Source organism: Electrophorus electricus, chromosome 6 (assembly GCF_041902795.1).
Source record: "Electrophorus electricus isolate QZ-2024a chromosome 6, ASM4190279v1, whole genome shotgun sequence".
NCBI classification, from domain to species: Eukaryota; Metazoa; Chordata; class Actinopteri; order Gymnotiformes; family Gymnotidae; genus Electrophorus; species Electrophorus electricus.
Genome location: NC_137502.1, coordinates 13861809 through 13881664, shown reverse-complemented (window position 1 = coordinate 13881664; position 19856 = coordinate 13861809). Strand labels below are relative to the sequence as shown.

The window sequence follows — 19856 nt, the reverse complement described above, 5'->3', positions numbered from 1 at the left end:
ACCCATCACTCTGGAACAGGGTAAATCTGGACTCATCAGACCACATGACTCTTCCAGTGCTGCAGAGTCCAATCTTTATGCTCCCTAGCAAATTGAAGCCATTTTTGCTGGTTAGCCTCACTGACAAGTGGTTTTCTTAAGGCTACACAGCTGTTTAGTCCCAATCCCTTGAGTTCCCTTTGCATTGTGCATGTGGGAATGCTCTTACTTTCACTAATAAACACATCCCTGAGTTCTCCTGTTGTTTTTCTACGATTTGATTTCAGCACACGTTTAAGTGATCGCCGATCATGATCATTTAAGATTTTTTTCTGACCAAATTCCTTCCTCGAAGATGATGTTTCCTCACTGTCCTTCCACTTTTTAATAATGTGTTGGACAGTTCTTAAGACGATTTTAGTAGTTTCAGCAATCTCCTTAGATGTTTTCTCTGCTTGATGCATGCCAATAATTTGACCCTTCTGAAACAGATTAACATCTTTTCCACAACGACAGGATGTGTCTTCAACATGGTTGTTTAACAAATGAGAAGCTACTCACTGTATCAGTTGCCAGCTGAAACATAATCACCCATGCAGTAATTATCCAATGGGAGGCTCTTACCTATTTGCTTAGTTAAATCCAGGTGGTGACCTTTTTTTTTGGCCAGGCAGTGTATAAATAAATAACCTTTTCTTGCAGACATTGATGCTACTGTGGCCCTCTTGAGTCTTAGATCCTACAGATGAACCCTTTTAATAAACACACACACACACACACACACACACACACACACACACACACACACACACACACACACATATAGATGGAGGTAGTAATTAGTATGCTTTGAAGGTGTTTTTGTGCATTTTATTGTATTTGCTGGTGTTCTTCTGAGCATTCATAAACTGAAAGCCAACTGTGTCCTTGGCATCCTGCAACTGTAGTGATAATAAGGCCAAAACAGGTGAAAGCCCAAATAGTTATTCTCCACTGCTGAAGGTGAGGAGAATCTTATCACATATAGAAAAATGTGATCCATTTAAGAGACATGGCTACCAAGACACAAAAGTACAAAGGTGGATACTAGGTGCATTATTTTCAGACAGCAACAGCTCTGTGCGTCTTAAGCTGTGTAACAATGTAGTGTGGGCATGGATCCAGGACTCCTGTTGGAACCAGGTGCCAGGCATGAGTTTGGCTTGAGTTTCACACATGCTGTTTAGAGCATTTTTTCACTGGATCAAATCCTCCAGAAAAAAAGATCAAACAGGTATATGTGAAGGCATCTGAAGGGAGAAGAAGAAGAAAAGGTATAGTCAAAGACAAACTAACATCAAAGAGAGCAAGAAAGATAGTAAGAGAGAAAGACTGCTGGTGAAGGTGAAGCAAAGATGAAGAAAATAGACAGAATGAAAATGATATTGAAGGATGACCAGAATAAAGAGAAATCTAGAAATAAAACTGGCATAAGAGACAGCTGGAAGGACAAAGAATTTTACAAAATTGTGTGTGTGTGTGTGTGTGTGTGTGTGTGTGTGTGTGTGTGTGTGTGTGTGTGTGTGAAAGAGAAAGAGAGAGAGAGAGAGAGAGATAGCAAGAGATTCAGATGGGGGAATGAGTCAGGGAATAAGAATGAGAGAAAGGGAGTGTTTAGGTGCTTCATCATCTCGAGTGACATGCACAGCGGTCACACAGTGTGTATTTTTATGCGCGTGTGTGTGCATGCATGTGTGTGAGTGTGTGTGTGCGTGTGTGCAACACCAGTAACAGTGCCAGTGGTCACCTCACCGTCTGGACAAGACCCATTCATTCCCCAACATCTGGCCTATATCCAGCATCACGCTCCCAGCCCCCAATACATCTTCCTGGATTTAACTCAGCTCATGTTGCGCCCATATGAATTGTGATTGCGGACGAGGTCTTGTACTTCTTTGTGTGTGCGGGGCTCCATCATGTTCCTGGGTGTGCAGTGGGAGGCCCCTCGCGTCTTTAGCAGCCACGCTCGGCCGTATGGATGTTAGTTGCCCCAGGTTGGCTACTCTCCAGACTCCTTTATTGCCAACATCTGGCATCTCAACATCTCATTTTTTTCTAGCCTCGGGTCTGGAGGGTCCAACCATGTGCCTCTCCACAGCAACCCTGCTTACACTGCTTGGACTTGGCTCCACCTAGTCTGGGGAGATGGAGAAGAAATGTGCCTCCGTATTGTGGAAAACCTGTTCTTTCAAATTATAATACATAATTCATTTAAAACATTTGCTAATTTGCATATATAAAATTAACTTACAGATTCGTTCACATCAGGAGTACTTCTGAGGCAATATACCAGCATGCTGTAACCACCTGTCATTGCTCATAATAAGAACTTGTAATTGAGGCCAAAGTGGTCTAGAAGGATTTGGCATAGTTTTGCGACACTCACGGTGCTCCCAGGTCACCTGAACAGAATTTCGGTTCACACCACGGCCCCCTGCAGAGTATGCCCCTTTCTGTTGGCCTGTTACTTAAGCATGCTTGCTGCACCTCTTACTACTCATAGGCAATATGAGATCTCCAGGGTTTTGAGCCACTACAGCATTCATTAATTTTCGATTGCCTGCATGCACGTAATTTACACTTACCAAGCAATAAAGGCAACTATATTTCCACTTTAGTCATTTCATGACTTCACTCTAGATCACACTGTTTTAAAGTAGATAATTAGGCTCACCAATCAGTTGATCAGCAAACTCAAAGCTGTCTGGTAAACCCGTCCTTTCTCCAAGGAGCTTGCGTTTGTTTGTTTGTTTGTTTGTTTGTTTGTTTGTTTGTTTGTTTAGGGGGCAGGTGGGCTTCTTTTAAATTTCCATTTCTATTAAGAACAGAAGTGTGCTCCAGATGAATAAGAGAGAAGCAGATTATTAATGGGGGAAAAAGGAAAGTGTTTCAACCTTGGAACTTCAGAGAAAAAAAAAGGCTCTCATTAAAAGTCTTGAAATACCACGCGAATACACAATTGGAAAACATGAAATGAAATGCCTTCTGGGATGCCTTGTCAAACCATAGCTTTATGAATTATGTCATTTTTAATCTATGTTCCCTCATTCCACTCCAGCTCCCTGGAATCTTGCCTGTTGTATGGAAGCCATGTATCCGTGCACAATACAACAAAAGCAGTTTCTCTGTCACCTGGTGTGAGGAATTGGATGGGAATACTCCTAACTCCTGAACACCCAATAATCACCTGGGATTTACCATGTGGGCTTGTATTAAATTAATTGTGCATACCAAAGGGAGGGTAAAAAGAATAACTCACAGAAATGGATTTCACCTTGCTACTGTGTTATTGCTCGAAAATATGCAATGTCATATGAACTCTAGTCATCCACTCTTGTCTGAATTAATACTAGAAGATGGAGCAGTGATATATGTAGTACGGGTGGATGCAGCCTGTCAGGCATGTTTAAATATTACAAGCTTTCCTTGAGGGTAGTGAAATTGTTCACTGTGTTGGAGGAATTACATGATTCAAAGGGAAGAAGATAATGAAAAAGCCAGAGTGCTGGCCCACAGTGTTGGGTTTGTGTGTGTGTCCTGTCATTATTCATAGTACTCAGGAATATTAGATACTGTGCTTGGAGCAAGTTCACAGCCTAACACACCTGTGAGTGTCGAGGAAAGTCTCTCTCAAATGCAATCTGTCTCAAATGCAGGCCACGCAAATGCTCTTTGCTCTCAAATTCTTCACATATACACTCAAGCAAAAGGATGGAAATATGTGCTTTAGCACTTTGTGACCTGTTATTTTGATCACTAATTTTCAAACTAACCAACTACGCAAAACTTTTGACAGAATTTGACATATGTTGATCTTTGATGACATGGTGACTTTTGATCATATGTTGTTGACTTTTGATGACATCATACCACTTTGTAATATTAGCAATATTGATTTTACCACCATGAACCGTGCAAGCAATTATAGCATCATGGGACATCTTGATGAATTGGTCTTGGGAAGCTCACCAGCCTTTTTGTTTCTGTATTGTCTGTTATTTGCTGTTGTGATGAAGGGCTTTCTCTCAGGATGACACTTATCCCTGTGTACATGCTAGCTGTTAAGCTGATATGGGCTGAATTAAGCCTGCCTGAGTCTCAGGCTGCAGAGGGATGCTAGTGCCTGTAGCGTTGACCCCCATCAGCCGTTCGAGGGTAGCGACCTCCCAGCTGGGCTGCATTTGCTGGGAGGCCCGCACACATAGACAGAGTTGGGTTCAGCACTCATTGTGTGTGAATGAGTTTCAACTATGACCTCAGGACTCGCTGTAGAGAGATGCCACAATATGCACATTAAAGGACAACACACACACACACACACAGACCTGCATGCACATACACACACCACAAACACACACACACACACACACACACACACACACACACATCAGATAGAGCCTGAAACACATACACAGTTTGTTGGCACTGTAAATGCACGCTGTGCATGAGCGCTCTTCACCTTTGATCTCTTTTCTCTCTACATCGTGTTTGATAGTGAAAAACACTCAGTAGATCTACAAACACATTCACTCACACACACAGACACACACACACACACACAGGGATGCAATGCACACAGACGCACAGGCACACAGGCACAGACATAGAGGCTTAGAAGAGGACTTGATACTGGCACTTGCTCCAGCGAGCTAAGACGTCAGCAGCACAGAGACCATAATGAGAATAAGGACAGTGTCACCACACAGAGGATGGCGTGAAAAATGAAATAACATGCAGTGGAGAAGGGAACAAGACGCACAAGGAGAAAGAGAGAGTAAGAGAGAGAAAAAGAGAGAGAGAGACAGAGAGAGAGAGAGAGAGAGAGAGAGAGAGAGAGAGGGAGACAGAGAGAGTGTGTCGACAGTAAGCCTGTAAATCCATTGGGTTTTTTCAGACACAGAAGTAGAATAGAAGTGACAACGGCTTCAGGGGCCAGAGCACCACGGACAGAATACCAGAGCAGGGAGAGAGGTAGAGAAAGCAAGAAACAGAGGGATACAGGGTGAGACAGAGAGAGAGAAAGAGAGAGAGGAAAAACAGAGAAAGATATACAGAGAGAGAGAGAGCGCGAGAGAGAGCAAGAACTGGAGAAATAAATAAAGAATGTGTCATGCCGTGGGAGGAGGAGCCATGCAGGCTAAAACTGTCAGGAGTGTGCTGCTGTCTGCAGATTAGAATCGGGAGCTATTTAAAGAAGACCAACAGCCCACACATACGCACATGCACACACACACAGCATGTCCAGTGCAGAAAATACACACGCGTGCATAGCCACACAGGCGTGCAAACCTCCCCCCATCTCCCTACACATGCAGACTTATATACAGTTCTTTATGACAGGTCACAGGAGATATTCCCATTTTACATCTCTGCGCTAGTCATTTTGCATGCACAAGTTCAGTTCAGGTCCTCGTTTACTCCATATATCTAGGCGATTCTGCATATGTTCCAGTTGCTCTCAGCGTGGGGTTCTCTGGCGATTGCACACATGCATCTGTGCATAATAAGACACATTAGGCTGACATGAACAACCCAGCACTGCCACATGATGGCTATATATGCATTTGGTTTTTCGAATCAAAGCAGCATAGTGCCTCTGAGTCTGCACTGTCTGCAAGTGGGCGAGCCCCTTGTCCTAAGCTAGGCTGATTAGAAAGAATACAGTGGGACAGCTCTTGATCTATTCAGGCTTTTTCTTCCTTTTTTCTTAATGTCACTCTTGGCTCCAACCGGTCTTGCAGCGATCCCTCATGATGTCACCATCACCCTCACACAGAGGCGCACAAGATGGAGGCAGTGCTGTGAAGCTGCTACCCCACGGGGCAACTCAGCCATAGGGCCGTGCTTACGCATGCCATCCCCCACCGTCTCTCCCCCCTCTACCGTCATCTCGCCCTCTCCTCCTGCCTAAAGCCACTCTAATCTTCAGCTGGTCACTTCTCTTTCCCTCATCTTTTACACTCATCTTTTTCTGTGTCTGTTCACTCTCTGTATCTCTCCTTTCCTTTCTCTACCCTGTCTTTTTCTTCAGTTGCCCTCTCTCTCCCTCTCTCTCTCTCTCTCTCTCTCTCTCTCTCTCTCTCTCCCCCTCTCGCTTTCTCCTCGGGTGCCCCAGAGGACAAATCACTCTCTGAACATGCTTCCTCTCTCTTCACCTCCTCCTCTTCCTCCTTTCAGCTCAGCCAAGAGCTCAGCCCAGTCCGCTCCTCCCCTTCGGGTCCCCTGATCCTCACTTATCACCCTCTCTCCATCCCTTTTCCCCCTCAGTTTTGCCTCCACTGGTGCTGGGGCCGTGGTCACAGCTTCTGCTCCGGTCCAGTCCTTTCACCGGTCACTTTCTGCCAGTTCTGTGCAGTGCTAATAACAGCAACTATCTACCCACTTGTTCTGACTATGGTGCTGCCAGCTTGCCTGGGAAGATAAATGTGCATTATATGCAGCAATAGAGTATATGCATACTGTTCTTTCACCCCAAGGTGTTGCAACAGCATGGTACAATGTCAGATTTTTACTCCCAAACCTTTGAAGTGAGAGGGAGAGAGGGAGAGAGAGAGAGAGAGAGAGAGAGAGAGAGAGAGAGAGAGAGAGAGAGAGAGAGAGAGAGAATTATGTTTATTTTTGCTGTTTGCTTGCTTTTGGCTCTCTATTCCTTAACTCAGTTCATTTGTAACTCTTGTATCTGATAATTCAAATATGCTGATATGCAAATGTTCTGGTGTCACAGACAAATTTTCAGGTCCTGATAATGAACTGCAGGGAAGTGCTTCTGGGTACAGATCTCAGGTCATTTTACCTTAACTGTGCCATACTACTGTACAGTCAGTGTATGACAAGTCTTGGTACAGTATGAAAAGTGCATGGATAACACAGCAGCATGTGCATGTGATTCATGTTGAATCAATCAATTAGTCAATCAATCAGTGCAAGGCGATGCAAACATTTTGTCCAATAATCTCATTGCTTTAGTTGTTTACTGCGCAGTAAGTTTTTTTTTTTTTTTTTTTGGAAGTTTATCAAAGTCATTTCAGAAGCAGCCAAGGAAACCTAACAAATCTGCTTCCAAAATGCAAGGTATGCACCTTTATTGTTTTCTATTTTTAACAACTATTCTTTATTTTAACGTTTTTTTGGGGTTTTTTTACTTTTAAATCAGTATTCTTCAGGTTTTTCTTTTTGTTCTTTGGCATACCAGCCACAAGTCACTTGTGCCAGCTTACATAAATCATCTTAAGCAGAGAGTTTTCCCTGAAGAAAACCCTTAAGGGGTGCCTGAAGTTAAGATTCTCCTTAAGTATTTTATTTCCTTAAGTTTGTCAAGACTCCTTATGTGTAGACCTACTTGTACCTTTAAAATCTGCTAGGCTGGAAGAGGAGATTTATGCAGAGTGCAGTACCACACTGGACAATAATAGAGCATTAAGTTGATTGTACAGTCTTGTGTGTAGAGACTAAGTCTCTACAGTGTGTAGAGAATTAGTGTTGTCTTCCATTAATTACCTGTTACTCATGTCACTGAGGAGAAGGATGTGTTGGTTTAGAAATGCAAGGTTCAGTCATGTTCACCTGTTCTTATGAGCTATACGAATGTTGAATTAGATTGGGGTGTTATTTGAAAAAAACAACAACAATTTAGCCTTTGAAGTCATGTCCCATTTATGTCTCAATTATTAAACTGGCTGTCCAGCTTGTCTATATTACAATTTGGTAGTCACAACTGCTGTGTGTATACTGTATTTTAGCATGTAGCTTAATGAAAGAAACAGTTGGGATGTCGAAGTGTTTCAGCTAATTCAGAAGGATAGAAATTGTTTAATTTTCTTAAGTGCGGAAAATTTAACCTAAAAGGGATTATTTTAAGCAAATTCATTATTTCAGGTCTTTCCACATTCTGTTTTGAAAATGAGGTTTAGTTACCATGGTTACCATTGTAAACAACTAGGAGAAATTTTGCTCTGATAAATTTGTTAAAAGAAGACCCATCACCTCAAAAGGTGAAACATGTGATTTCAAAAAATGTTTTGTTAAGAAACAAGTTGGCAGTATGAAGTCACATTATGCGTTAAAAGGAAAATAATGCTCTGAATAAGCATTTGGTTTTTTTTTTCTTGTAAGATTTTCACTGTCTGTCATTGTCATTAATAATATAAACTGAACACTGAATATGCACAGCTGCATGATCACTTTTATTTAGTTACAGAAAAGACGATCTTAGGACAGACATGTAAACTGATAGATGGTGCTGTCACGGACATAGAAAGTGCAGAGTGGGAAGCAAATGTGATTTTACAACTGAATAGTTGAATGAAATGAGCAAAAATGAACCCGAACATAAAAGTGCATCAACAGGAACAAAGGAAAGCCAATGTAACAAGAGCAATGACTGACAATGGTCATGCAAACAAAAAGGGTTTTTAAAGGAACAAACATAATAACATAGGAATGCATCAGCGCAGCAAATGAGGCAACAAGCACCACCTGAGTGGGGTGTGGTGATAAATCAAAACAAAGACCATGTGCAAATAAAAACCAAAACAGCATGACACCATGCCACACACTACTCAGGGCACAACAGACATAGTGGCCACTTCCTTGGTGGGGTCCCCTCTCGATGACTAGAATGGAGATGGGAAGACAACACCCAATTCGTTCTACGGTGCCCCCTCTCAGGTGACTGGCCATAGGGATGCAGAAACACCACTCTATCCCATTGATGTAGCCTCTGCTGGGCTCTCTTTGTCGATGGCCATAGAGACATCACCCCGTTTTGTCACTAGAGTGAAAAAAATCACCTTCTAATGTCAGCAGGGAAACGTCACCCTTGTATGTCAAAAGAGGCCCCTTTCATAGATTGGATGTAGAAACAAAGCCTTGCTACATCGACGGTGCAATGCCACCATGAACACGTCTGCAAACGCAAAGCACAACAGGTGAAATGCCCCTGGGCGACCCACCGGACCAACCTGCCCATGTAGCAATCAGGTATGAACCTGTCAGCACCTTCTAAGCAGAGTCCATGGGCTTACCAGCCCCCCAAAAAAGATTCCAGTGGGGAACCCCCTCCACGGAGCCCAGGGGGTGCCAGAATCCACAGCCTTAGGTCATCATCCAGGGCAGGATGTTGAATGCATTGGCTGAGGCTTTTCTCTCTCAGATGGAAATGATGTCATGGCCTCCCCACTGCTTCACATGAGAAAGATGGAACAGGACTCGCTGGCATGCGTAGGTAGTGATAGCACCATCGCTGCCATCCCTGGCATGGAAAGGTAGTGGTACCGCCGTCCATGCCCAGCTCTAGGGCACTAGGCCTCCTGGGTGAGATCCAGGGCTTCCTTCTTGCCCATACGGAGAGTTCCATGGCGAAACAAGTCCCAGGCGAACTCAGAGAAGCACCATCCCACATAAGCCAACCAAACAAGGCCTGTGGAAGGAGAGAAGAAATAGTAAGCAGGTGAAAGTGGGAAAAAGAAGAAAGTAAAACAAAATGAAGACAGCTGCTTCTTAAAATGGTCAGCCATTCTATCATTCTATCACAGATGTACAGGAAAAAAGGAGAAAGCTAAACTGTCTCTAACTAAAAAGTTTAATGAATGAAAACAAAGCCAAACATTAAAGTGCACTAACGATAACAAAAGAAAGCCAACATAACAGGAGCAATGACCAACAATGGTCATGACAACAAATATAATAACATAAAAATACACCGGTGGTGCAGCAAATGAGGCAACACACACCACCTGAGTGTGGTGTGGTGATAAATTAAAACAAAGACCATGTGCAACTTAAACAGTAAACAAACAAATGCCACACGCAAAATCACTGCCATATGACATTGTGACAGGTGTGTTTCCTTGTGTATGTGCTTTGTGTCAGCAAATAAATTGATTCCATTAGTATCAACAATGATTAAAAATATGAATGACAAATATGTTTTCCCTTTCACCTGCTTGCTATTAACTTACATAATCTAGTGGGGCTAAGTATCTGAGACCTAAGTGCTATAATTCCCTTAGTGTCCAAGTTGAATTTTACCCAAAATTGAAAGGCTTTTAGAGGTCCCCTCTAAAGATTTCTACTTGAACATTATACCATTGAATGATAATTAGACCTCCAGGTCTCTGGAAGGGGGAGAATATGACTGCAGATGACATCCTTTCAGTGAATCTGTGCTACACTGACATAGACACAGAAACCATATATTGGTAATGGTTTTATTTCACTATAGGTAAAGCAGTGTTAGTGAACATCTGAAAGAATGCCATCTGCCATCATCTGGAGACATTTGATCACACGGTTTCAAATGAACTTTTGACTCTGGTTGTTTATGTCAGAGTCACTGCTTGGAAAAGATCACGGCTTTGTTGCTATCTATTCATCTAAATCCCCCATGGAGGAGTCAAGGAACACAGGCTCAGTTTCAAATAGTCACCTCCCCAGGTTCGGAAAGACATCAGGCACTCAGATGGGGTCTTGGGGGACTGCAGGTTGTCTCATGACGAGTTTGTAATCAGGCTGCCCAGAAGCACCTTCTGCTTCCTCGCAGCTATTTAACCCCATGTTACCTGAGCCACTTGGGGTGGCTGATATATATATATATATATATATATATATATATATATATTACACCTACATAATATGGAACATTTTTAATGTAGATAGTGTAGATTTAATGTAGATAATATAGATAGCTAGACAGATAGATAGCTAGATAGCTAGATAGATAGATAGATAGATAGATAGATAGATAGATAGATAGATAGATAGATAGATAGATAGATAGATAGATAGATAGATAGATAGATAGATAGATAGATAGATAGATAGATAGATAGATAGGGCGACATATGGAAAGTATTTGGAGAAAGGAAAAGTAAGAGAGACATATCATGACAGGTGTGGTCACTCTTTGAGGCAGGCCATCCAGCAAACTGTCACAGGTGGAGATGGTAAGAATTCAGACATGCCAGCAAATTGTTTTGAAAGGGAGAGGCAAAAGAACTGCGATACAATTCTCTTCACTCCCCTGGTATGGAATTTTCTGACTCTGGTGAAACCCTAAACTGCTTTGTGTGCGAACACCAGCAAAACATCATTTTTGGATCATGTTCCCTTGAGGGAATGACTAACACAGAGCTCTTGCTTATCCCAAGTGCCAAATCCTCATAGCTCAGAGAGAGCTCAAGTCTGCTCAAGTATTTGTAAAATGTCTTGTGAATAATGATATATATATATATATATATATATATATATATATATATATATATATATATAGAGAGAGAGAGAGAGAGAGAGAGAGAGAGAGAGAGAGAGAATAATAGAATGATCAGTTATCGTGGCATCAGTCAAGTAATGCTGAATAAGCCATCAAAAATATAAATGTCCTCAGACTCAGACTGGCTCTTTTATACCAAGATCTGGATTTATATTTTCATGGTTAAATAATTCAAGGTTTCACACAGCCCCTGTTATACCACCCAATGCCCTATGGTTTCATATGACACCCTGTTTTACCTCAGAATGCCCCATGGTTTCATATGGCCCTGGTTATACACACAGATCTTGCTCCAGGTAACAGTCAGTGAGTCACTGACTGTAAACTGTTTATAACCATATGCATGTTTTAATGGATGCTCAGGCCCTGGCTTGAAACACACAGCACTGAAAGAACGAGGAAATAGAAATGGATTTGGAGCAGCTATGCCCCACAGAACATCCAAGCAGCTCTGAGAATGTAAAAATAAATTGCATAAATTGTTTCTCTTTCACTCTCTCTCTCTCTCCCTCTTCCTGGCTTCAGGATTTCTACTTTGGTTTGGTCGAGCTACATTTGTTGAGTAGTGATATGTGGAACCAAAAACGGCACAGTAAAACTGTATGGGAAATGGGAGCCACTGAAACTGCACTCTAGGTCAGAGGAACAGAAGATGCCCTACATTGGAGGGAGAGGTGGATGTCTCAGCAATGTGTCTGCACTCATAATTTTACATTAAGGCCCTGTTTTAAAGAAAACTAACAAAAATACAAAGATGTACAAGAAGTCTTGCGATCTCGTGGTCAGTGACCCACAAAACTCAAGGCAGATGTTTCATTCACAATTTCAATCAAATGACCTACTACAGTGTTTCTACCTCTCCTTTCCTGTTGACAAACATGTGTTGAGTGTACAGACATAATGCATAAACCTTAGAATAAACTTGTTCTGCTTTACATTATTCAGCAGTTTGGATTTTTGAATAGGTTACTTGAGCATAACGACATTTTTTTTTTGCAGCACAGCAAGCCTTTTTCCCTTTTGAAATGTGGCCTCAATCTATGTACACTGTTTGTAGATTATTGCAAAAGGAGAATGTGTGTTTGTTTGTTTTTTATATTTCTTTGTGTTGTTTTTTTTTTCCTTAACAGTCACATTGCTGTAATAGCAACTAATTTAGATAAAAAATCATCATTTGAAGTCCCTCTTCTGATGGTATTTAGTTCCTGTACTCTCTGTAATTTTCCAGTACCAGGCGATCTTGCATGAAATGCAGCCATCAAAGGTTTGAAAGCTAAGCGTTTACCTCCAGAAGATCAGACGCAGACCTAGCCCATGCTTCTAATCCCATGCTCTCTGCCATGAGCAAAATATTAGGTGGTCTGAGCAGACAGCTGCAGTAAAGATAATTGTTCAAAAGGACAGGTGCGTAAGATAAATGCCAATAGAATGACACAGCTGCAATTATTTTTTTCAACCAAAGGCTATGGGCACTAATAAAGCATATGCAGAACCATACCAGTTATTGCAGTATTCAATTCTAAGATATGGAGTGAAACAGCTGTAGGTGTAGTTATTTAAACCTTTAAACTCCAAGGACCCAGTTGGGTAGGTCTTATTCTTTACTGCTCTAACTATATAACTTTCCTATTTGTTTCAATGTAGTTACTGAATAATTCATAGCAATTACTGAATAATATGCTTTAACATAAATAACTAAATAATAAGATGGAGATTTTATAGGAACCTGTTTCTGTTCATACACTAATTCATCTTAACTGTCTCTTTCTCACTTTCTTTCACTCTCTTAACCTACTTTCCTCTCGTACTCTTCCTCACTGAGCAATACTATAAAGGTTTTAAAAGCTGATGAATGTGTCAGGGGAGAGGAAATGCACGTGACTTAATTAGTGACGATAAGCTCTTATTAAGTCGTTCCTTACATACTTCCTCATCTTACCAATTAAACTGTCAGCCACAGACTCTGGGCAGGCGATTTCAGCATTGTAATATATAAATTACGCTCCTTAAGCCATCATTATGGGCCTAAATAAACTCCTACTGTTTTTTTGTTGTTTTTTTTTTGTTTTGTTTTTTTGCAATGACTTGAAAAAGACATTTTCAAAATTGGTGGTTATTAAAGACACATTGCAGCTCAAGCCCATATTCAAACCCGGTAGTGGATGCACACACCTGTGCCTGAGCTGTGGGAGGAGCAGCCTGCGTGAGCTTGTTCCCTCTCTCTCCTCCACAGCTCTGTGACTCAGGGGCCAGGAATGCCCTCCTACACACACCACTGCACTGCTTAGCTGCTGAAAGAAGCACACGATGACTGAATCATTTACATGCTGCTGGTGTCGAGGCCCTAAGAAACACCTGAGTTCTGTGCATGGAGGTTGGGGATTTATCACGTGGTGTGAAAGCCGCGGGTTGGCAAAACATGAAAAAGAAAATGAGATTTTAGGGGCACGTCACATAGCATGTTCAACGCCTGACACTGAATTAATCGCAGCATGGCCTTGACCTGCACAGGCACTGATTCTTCACCTGCACATGCATGAGATGTGATTATATCCAACCGATCGTAAATAGAGGTGCCGATGGCTTATTCTTGATGAGCTGTGCGACCTTTGACACTGTTAGCTCCAGGCTCCTGCATAGCTTACTTGTGGTTATGCACACGAAGTGTTATGTAAAAGGATTTTAAACCCGGGCCACTGGATGCATCACGCTCCTGCTCTGCGCCACCAGTAATAGGCCGCGAACCCACGCACAGAAATAGCCGAGCCCATATCTAAAGATAGCCTCACCCATATCTGTAACTGTGGCCCACATAATTCGGAGTGCAGTGGTGCTCGCTAAGTTTTGAAATCGCTGCTCTTTGCCAGTCGAGGTCAGGCAGGACAGGGGTGGAAAAACCTGTCTCAACAGGCGATTAAGAAGCAGCGTGAACTGTGGAACACTGAATGAAGGGGCCCATGGTCCCGCCAGCTCTGCCCCGGCCCCACATGCACCTCAGCCCCACATGTACCACACCTGTGCCCCACGTGCACCCCATGGCTGTTCTCAGGCTGATTTGGATTTGCCACTTGCGGAGTGTGCTGCTGTGATGCTTGTGAGACTGAGGCCTCATCTTAAGGGGGCTATGCAACTAATGAATGAATGACTGAATGAATGAGTGAATACATGATTTGATATTCCCATGTACAACAGGATAATTAGCTGCTAATGGGTGGCGGGAGCACTTCAAAGACCCAATTTTTCCCCCTGCAAAATGCTAGTCACACATCGAACCAATCAGGTCTGCCTGACCTAGATTGGACTCTGACACACACACTAGGAGTGCCACCCACCAAACCTCTGGGTTCTGCAGTCTCACATGCATGCATATACAAACATACACGTAGACACACACACACATGCGCGCGCACACACACCCACACACACACACACACACACACACACACTCTTACATTGAGTACGCCCTTCAAAACTTATCAAAGATTGATTGAAAAGCACACACAAACACATGGTTTACAGAAGGAGTGTCCGTAATCAACTGGAGATCTACTCCACATTTTGCTCTGGCAGAAACGGAGTATCCCTGCAGCTCGGCAAAATATGGAGCACGATGAATTCCCCTCAGCAGGACATCATAAACAACACAGAGGCAGAGTTAACAGATCGCTTTGCTCAGGCCCAGTGAAAAAGAGAGAGAAAATGGGTGAAGCAAGCCGCAGAAACCTCTAAGAGGACAACAGGGAGGCACCATGAGTTAACGGCATGTTTGTCTGGAGGCAGCATGCAGCAGGGACAGATACAGTGATAATGCGTAGCTTCTAATTGTCATGCACAGACTGTGTCTGTGGACATGCAGTCTAATAAGTGCACCTAGCCTTACCGGTCACATTTGAGGCAGGTTTTTCGTGCTGGAGACATCATGCCAGAGATGAGATGTTATATAAAAAAATCAGTGACTTTATTTGATGAACTTTTTCCTTTTCCTTGTCTATTGGGAAAATTTGTTTTTGAAGATGTCTCTCTGAGAAATGCAAAATGCAATCAACCAATAGGGCTTATTTACTTTAAACATTATGATTAACTGTGACCAAAACAGGCCAAATTATAATACAAGCCTGAGAAAATACAAAATAAATAAAATTGCATAAAATAAATGTGGCAGCAAAACTCAAACGCTCTTTATCTTTTCTGCAAGAGAGCTTTTCCTCCAGAAAGTGATAACTCAAGATCATCACTGCAGAGGAAAACAAAACTCCCCTCATTTAACATCTGTTTAAATAATACCAGAGTGATAGTTCTATGAAGTAAACACTGTGTCTCTGTCAACCGGGCGTCCAAACATATATTCGCAGATTTATTGGTTCCACATTCTAAGCCCTCCCACCACCCCGCCAAAAATAAAAAATAAAGCATGCTACTATTCTAACCAACCTGATGTCAGCGTGTCAGACCAGCAAACACTTTCAAGGGGAGAGTAGTAGACAAACAGCCCTTGTGTAGAACAATGTCAAAACAAGACAAAAATAAGCCAGGCTAGAGAAATGCAAACGTGAATGTGACACCCCATATGGGGAGTGCACAAGTGTGGGCCGTGGTTGGAAGGCCACCAGCAGGTTATGTTCACGGATCACTGCCGTCAGATGCCATTCTGCGGTAGCTGTGGCCTGTGTGTCAACTGTCACTCTTAGTTACACCGGCATGACTGTGGCGGCCGACATGCACCAGTGCACCGGAAAGAGGCTCGCGCCGCTTTGACCCCCGATCAGCCCGCCCAGGCGTCGTGTCAGCCTCCAGGGGTCACCGCGAGACTACCCAATACCATGTCAAGGAGTGTAGGGCTCATGGGAGGAAAAATATTCAGGACTATGCACATACACACACACACACACTGATGACTATGTTAATGTTTTGTTATGTATCTCTACTAGTGAATAAATTCCACTGTGCCTCTAGAATTCTTAACTTTCGGTCACGGTTTTACCCTAGTCGGTAACTCAGCCATTAGTACTCCCTTTCCAGCTCCATGCATAGCTTATGTGTGCGCTTCTTCTTAAGCCTGGAGCCATGTAATTTAGCTCTGGTGAGACAAACAGTATCTGAGAGCCAGGAGGAGGAGAAGGCTTTTTCTGCCTTGAATAATCCAGCTGCAATCTCCGCCATTTTGGGGGACGAGGCCGACAAGTGGATGTGATTTTGACTCTATAGGCTGTAATTACCGTTGCAGGCCCTCATTGTGCTCTTTCCATTTAAAACACAGTGTGTCCCTCCACTAATGACTTGTTCCTGATGTGTTCATTCATCCTTTGCGCTTAGGCAATCTGTTTACCCAATAATTTACTCCGTAGCCCACTCACTCGCTCCACATCTCGAAGAAAGGGCTCAGGGATTACTGCTTATTGTGTCTCTGTCAAACCCATCTGTGACCTAGAAAGCTCCCGCGGCCCCTTTAAACTCGTCCTGTTATCTAGCTAAATTGCCAGTGGAGTAGCGGGCGGTGCGGATGGCATGCGCAAGAGGGCAGGGGCGACGTAAACTCGTTTGAAGTTTTTTTTTTTTTTTTTAACCCTGCACAAGCTCTTGGTCCGGTCGCAGCACAGGTACACTCGTAACGATACAGACGGTGTCTATGCTTCCATGGACACTACTGGCAGAATTAGTTGCATTCTATTTTAGGGGACGTCGTCGACAAAAAACGTGATTGTCGTCTCACGCTTGATTTTGCGCCGTTTGAAGAGATTATGTGAATGCTGCTGAATGGAGCGTTATCTTGAGTGACAGTTCAGTTGTTCCTGGTAAAATGTGTTGCAGTGGTAATTAGTATTGAAAATACAATGGATCACAATGGACCAGATAAGGATAAAATTAGGTCACTCTCATGATTGACAAAGAAAGGATAGTGAAATGTCTTAGCGCATTAGCCTTAGCGAGGCTTAGCGCAGAAAACAAATGTGCAAAAACACAGTGCATAAATTAAATTCTGACTTAAGGATGAGTAATTTAGTAAATAAACCCACGGTATGTCATTAGCCCTTAGGATAGCCATTCATCTCGCAGCATCAGCGCATCGGTGAGGTTTCTACACTTTCCATCGCTTCCAGTCTGCTGTAATTCAGAATGCCTGCTACCCGGTTGCTGCGTTTTGACTGCTCGGACGCCACACTCACACCAACCCTCCATACGCTGTCAAAAGGAAAAACAAAATCCGTTATGCTCTGTGTAAAACAATAAAGACTGGTTAGTCACCTGTTGAATCAGTCCGCATATTATGACCCCCGCCCCCATCTCTGGGGCTCCTAATTCCCTTTTCACCTTATTGTGAACGATGAAAGATTTACGATTTTAATCCCCATGCTAGCAGCACTTTTTATGATTCCTGTCCCCACAGTGTTCCATAAGCAGAGTATTATACAAGCTAAAAAAATCACCATGTTACACAAGGCACAGTGTGCTGTAAACATGCTGTAAACTTTATTTCTATATTTTAAGATAACATAGCTGCCTATAACAAACATGTAGCTAAAATAGACATACTTTCTAGTGTGGAGAAAACTGAATTTATACATTTTGAATTAACCAGTTCTACAGTCATGTGTGGTATATAATAAGATGCTAGTGGGAGAAAACTGAATTTACAGATTTTTAATTAACCAGTTTTACAGTTATGCATAATAAGATGCTACCAAATGAACAAAATAAGAAAAAAAAAAATGCCTGGGATACCTTGAACCTTTTGTAACTTCAGCCATCTTTCAACCTCTCTCTCACTCACACGCTCTCTCTCTCTATATCTCTGTGTCATTCTCCCAGGTGGTGGGTCAGATTGACAAGCTCACGTCAGATTTTGACTTTGATCTGGAGCCAGACGACTGGACAGTGGCGACCGCAAGCAGCACATCCAGCAGCGAGCGTGGCCTGGGCGAGGCCTTCCGGCTGGACTTCCTCAGCCACGAGGTGCTCTCTGACAGCTGGGACTTCTGCAGCTACCTGGAGGCCTCAGGCAGCACCGGCCACAAGGCACCCCGCGATGACGACCTGGAAGAGGAGCCAGAGAGGTCGGCCACGCCCACACCAACGCCCACCACAGCCAGCGTGTACTCGCAGATGAACGGTGGTCTCCCCATCCCCAACGGACCCTTGATTGTCACGCCGGACTCGTCTAGTGAGGAGGCATCGAGTTCCACGCACAGCCAGAAGACCTCCCGCACCTCCGGGACCCGAGAGAGGGTGCGATTCAGCGACAAGATTCTGTACCATGCGTTGTGCTGTGACGACGACGAGGACGAGGGCGAGGACGAGGAGGGCAAAGGGGATTGCGGACCACCAGACACGGACAGCGAGCCCAGCCCGCAGGCCTACTCACCCGTCCCCCCACTTTCCTCTTCATCCTCCGAGCACTCGCCTGCTCTCCACATCTGCCGGGAAACATCATCGGCGGGACCGTCGCCCATTAAGATGGCCATGCTGGGGCCTCACACACTACCCAGGAAGGGTCTCCTTAACCCGGGCTGCAGGAAAAAACTGCTCCGAAACAGCAGTACGCAGACAGTGTCGGACAAGAGCACTCAGACTGTATTGCCGTATGTCTCGGCCAAACAGAAAACCAAGGACCACTGAGAATACACTCACACTTACCCTGAACACAAAAAAGAAAGAAACACCCGAGGGAATACTAAAATGACTGTGTGCTATTTAATATTAAATACATAGATAATAGATTAAAACAAAAATTAATAAATGAATTACTAAATAAATAAATTATATATGGGAAATTTGTCAGACTAAAGTCATTCTATAGCTCAGGGATCAAAAGCACTGATAAGCCTCCTCTAGCTCCAGATCATGAGAGGTGCACAACATTGGTAAACCCAGGTGATATATTTATTATGAGTGTTTACATATTCATGTGTTCCTACCTGCTTAGAGTACATACCTTAACATGGTACACATTCTTCAGTATTCCTGTGTTAAATTGTAGTCTAACAAACAATCTCTGTGTCACATACATTACAGCATCTACACAAAATGAACATATCCCCAAGGGTCCATATATCCATGATCAAGCCTACAGAGGGAACTAAGTTAACCTCAGCTTGACTTCCAATTGGTTTATTAAGCCATTTCAAATTCAAATCCTTTCATCTGCTGCTGTGACTGAAGCAGGGTGGGTGTAGCGGGATCCAGAGAAAAAATTGCATTTTCGAGCGCCTGCTCTCCACTCTGACATTTACTCTCCCTCCCTTACCTCTCCCCTCTCTGCAGAGTAGGGCAAGTTTGTAGGGGGTGACGACTTGAATCTAGGAGCAGAAAGCTGAGATGCAAAAGGTTATGTCTCTCCATTCTCAGGCCCAGTGGGGACTTGTGCACTCAATAGTACTGTGTTTTATTCACAGGGATGATGCCAATAGCATCTAATCAATAGTGGCGGTTCAGGGCCTCCGTGGGTGGGCTTTCTGCTCTGTGTGCATCTACATCCCCCTCAACCAGCCCACCCCTTGCTTGGAGGTTCTTTAACAAAACCAACTTCTCTGTCAGAATGCTTGGTATTTAATCTACGGGGGGAAAAACGATT

At 43.2% G+C, this 19856-nt stretch overlaps 1 protein-coding gene across 5 annotated transcripts in view; it reads left to right on the top strand.

Moving 5' to 3' along the window:
• LOC113576097 (inhibitory synaptic factor 1) overlaps positions 1–19056 on the top strand; it is a 41456-nt gene extending 22400 nt beyond the window's left edge. For all 5 annotated transcript variants that reach the window (XM_081715861.1, XM_081715859.1, XM_081715858.1 and 2 more), the window contains one exon: positions 18095–19056. In XM_081715861.1, the coding sequence (XP_081571987.1) occupies positions 18095–18901 (807 nt within the window). In that variant the 3' untranslated portion in view covers positions 18902–19056. The remainder of the gene's footprint in view (positions 1–18094) is intronic.
• The last annotated feature ends 800 nt before the right edge of the window (positions 19057–19856 follow it).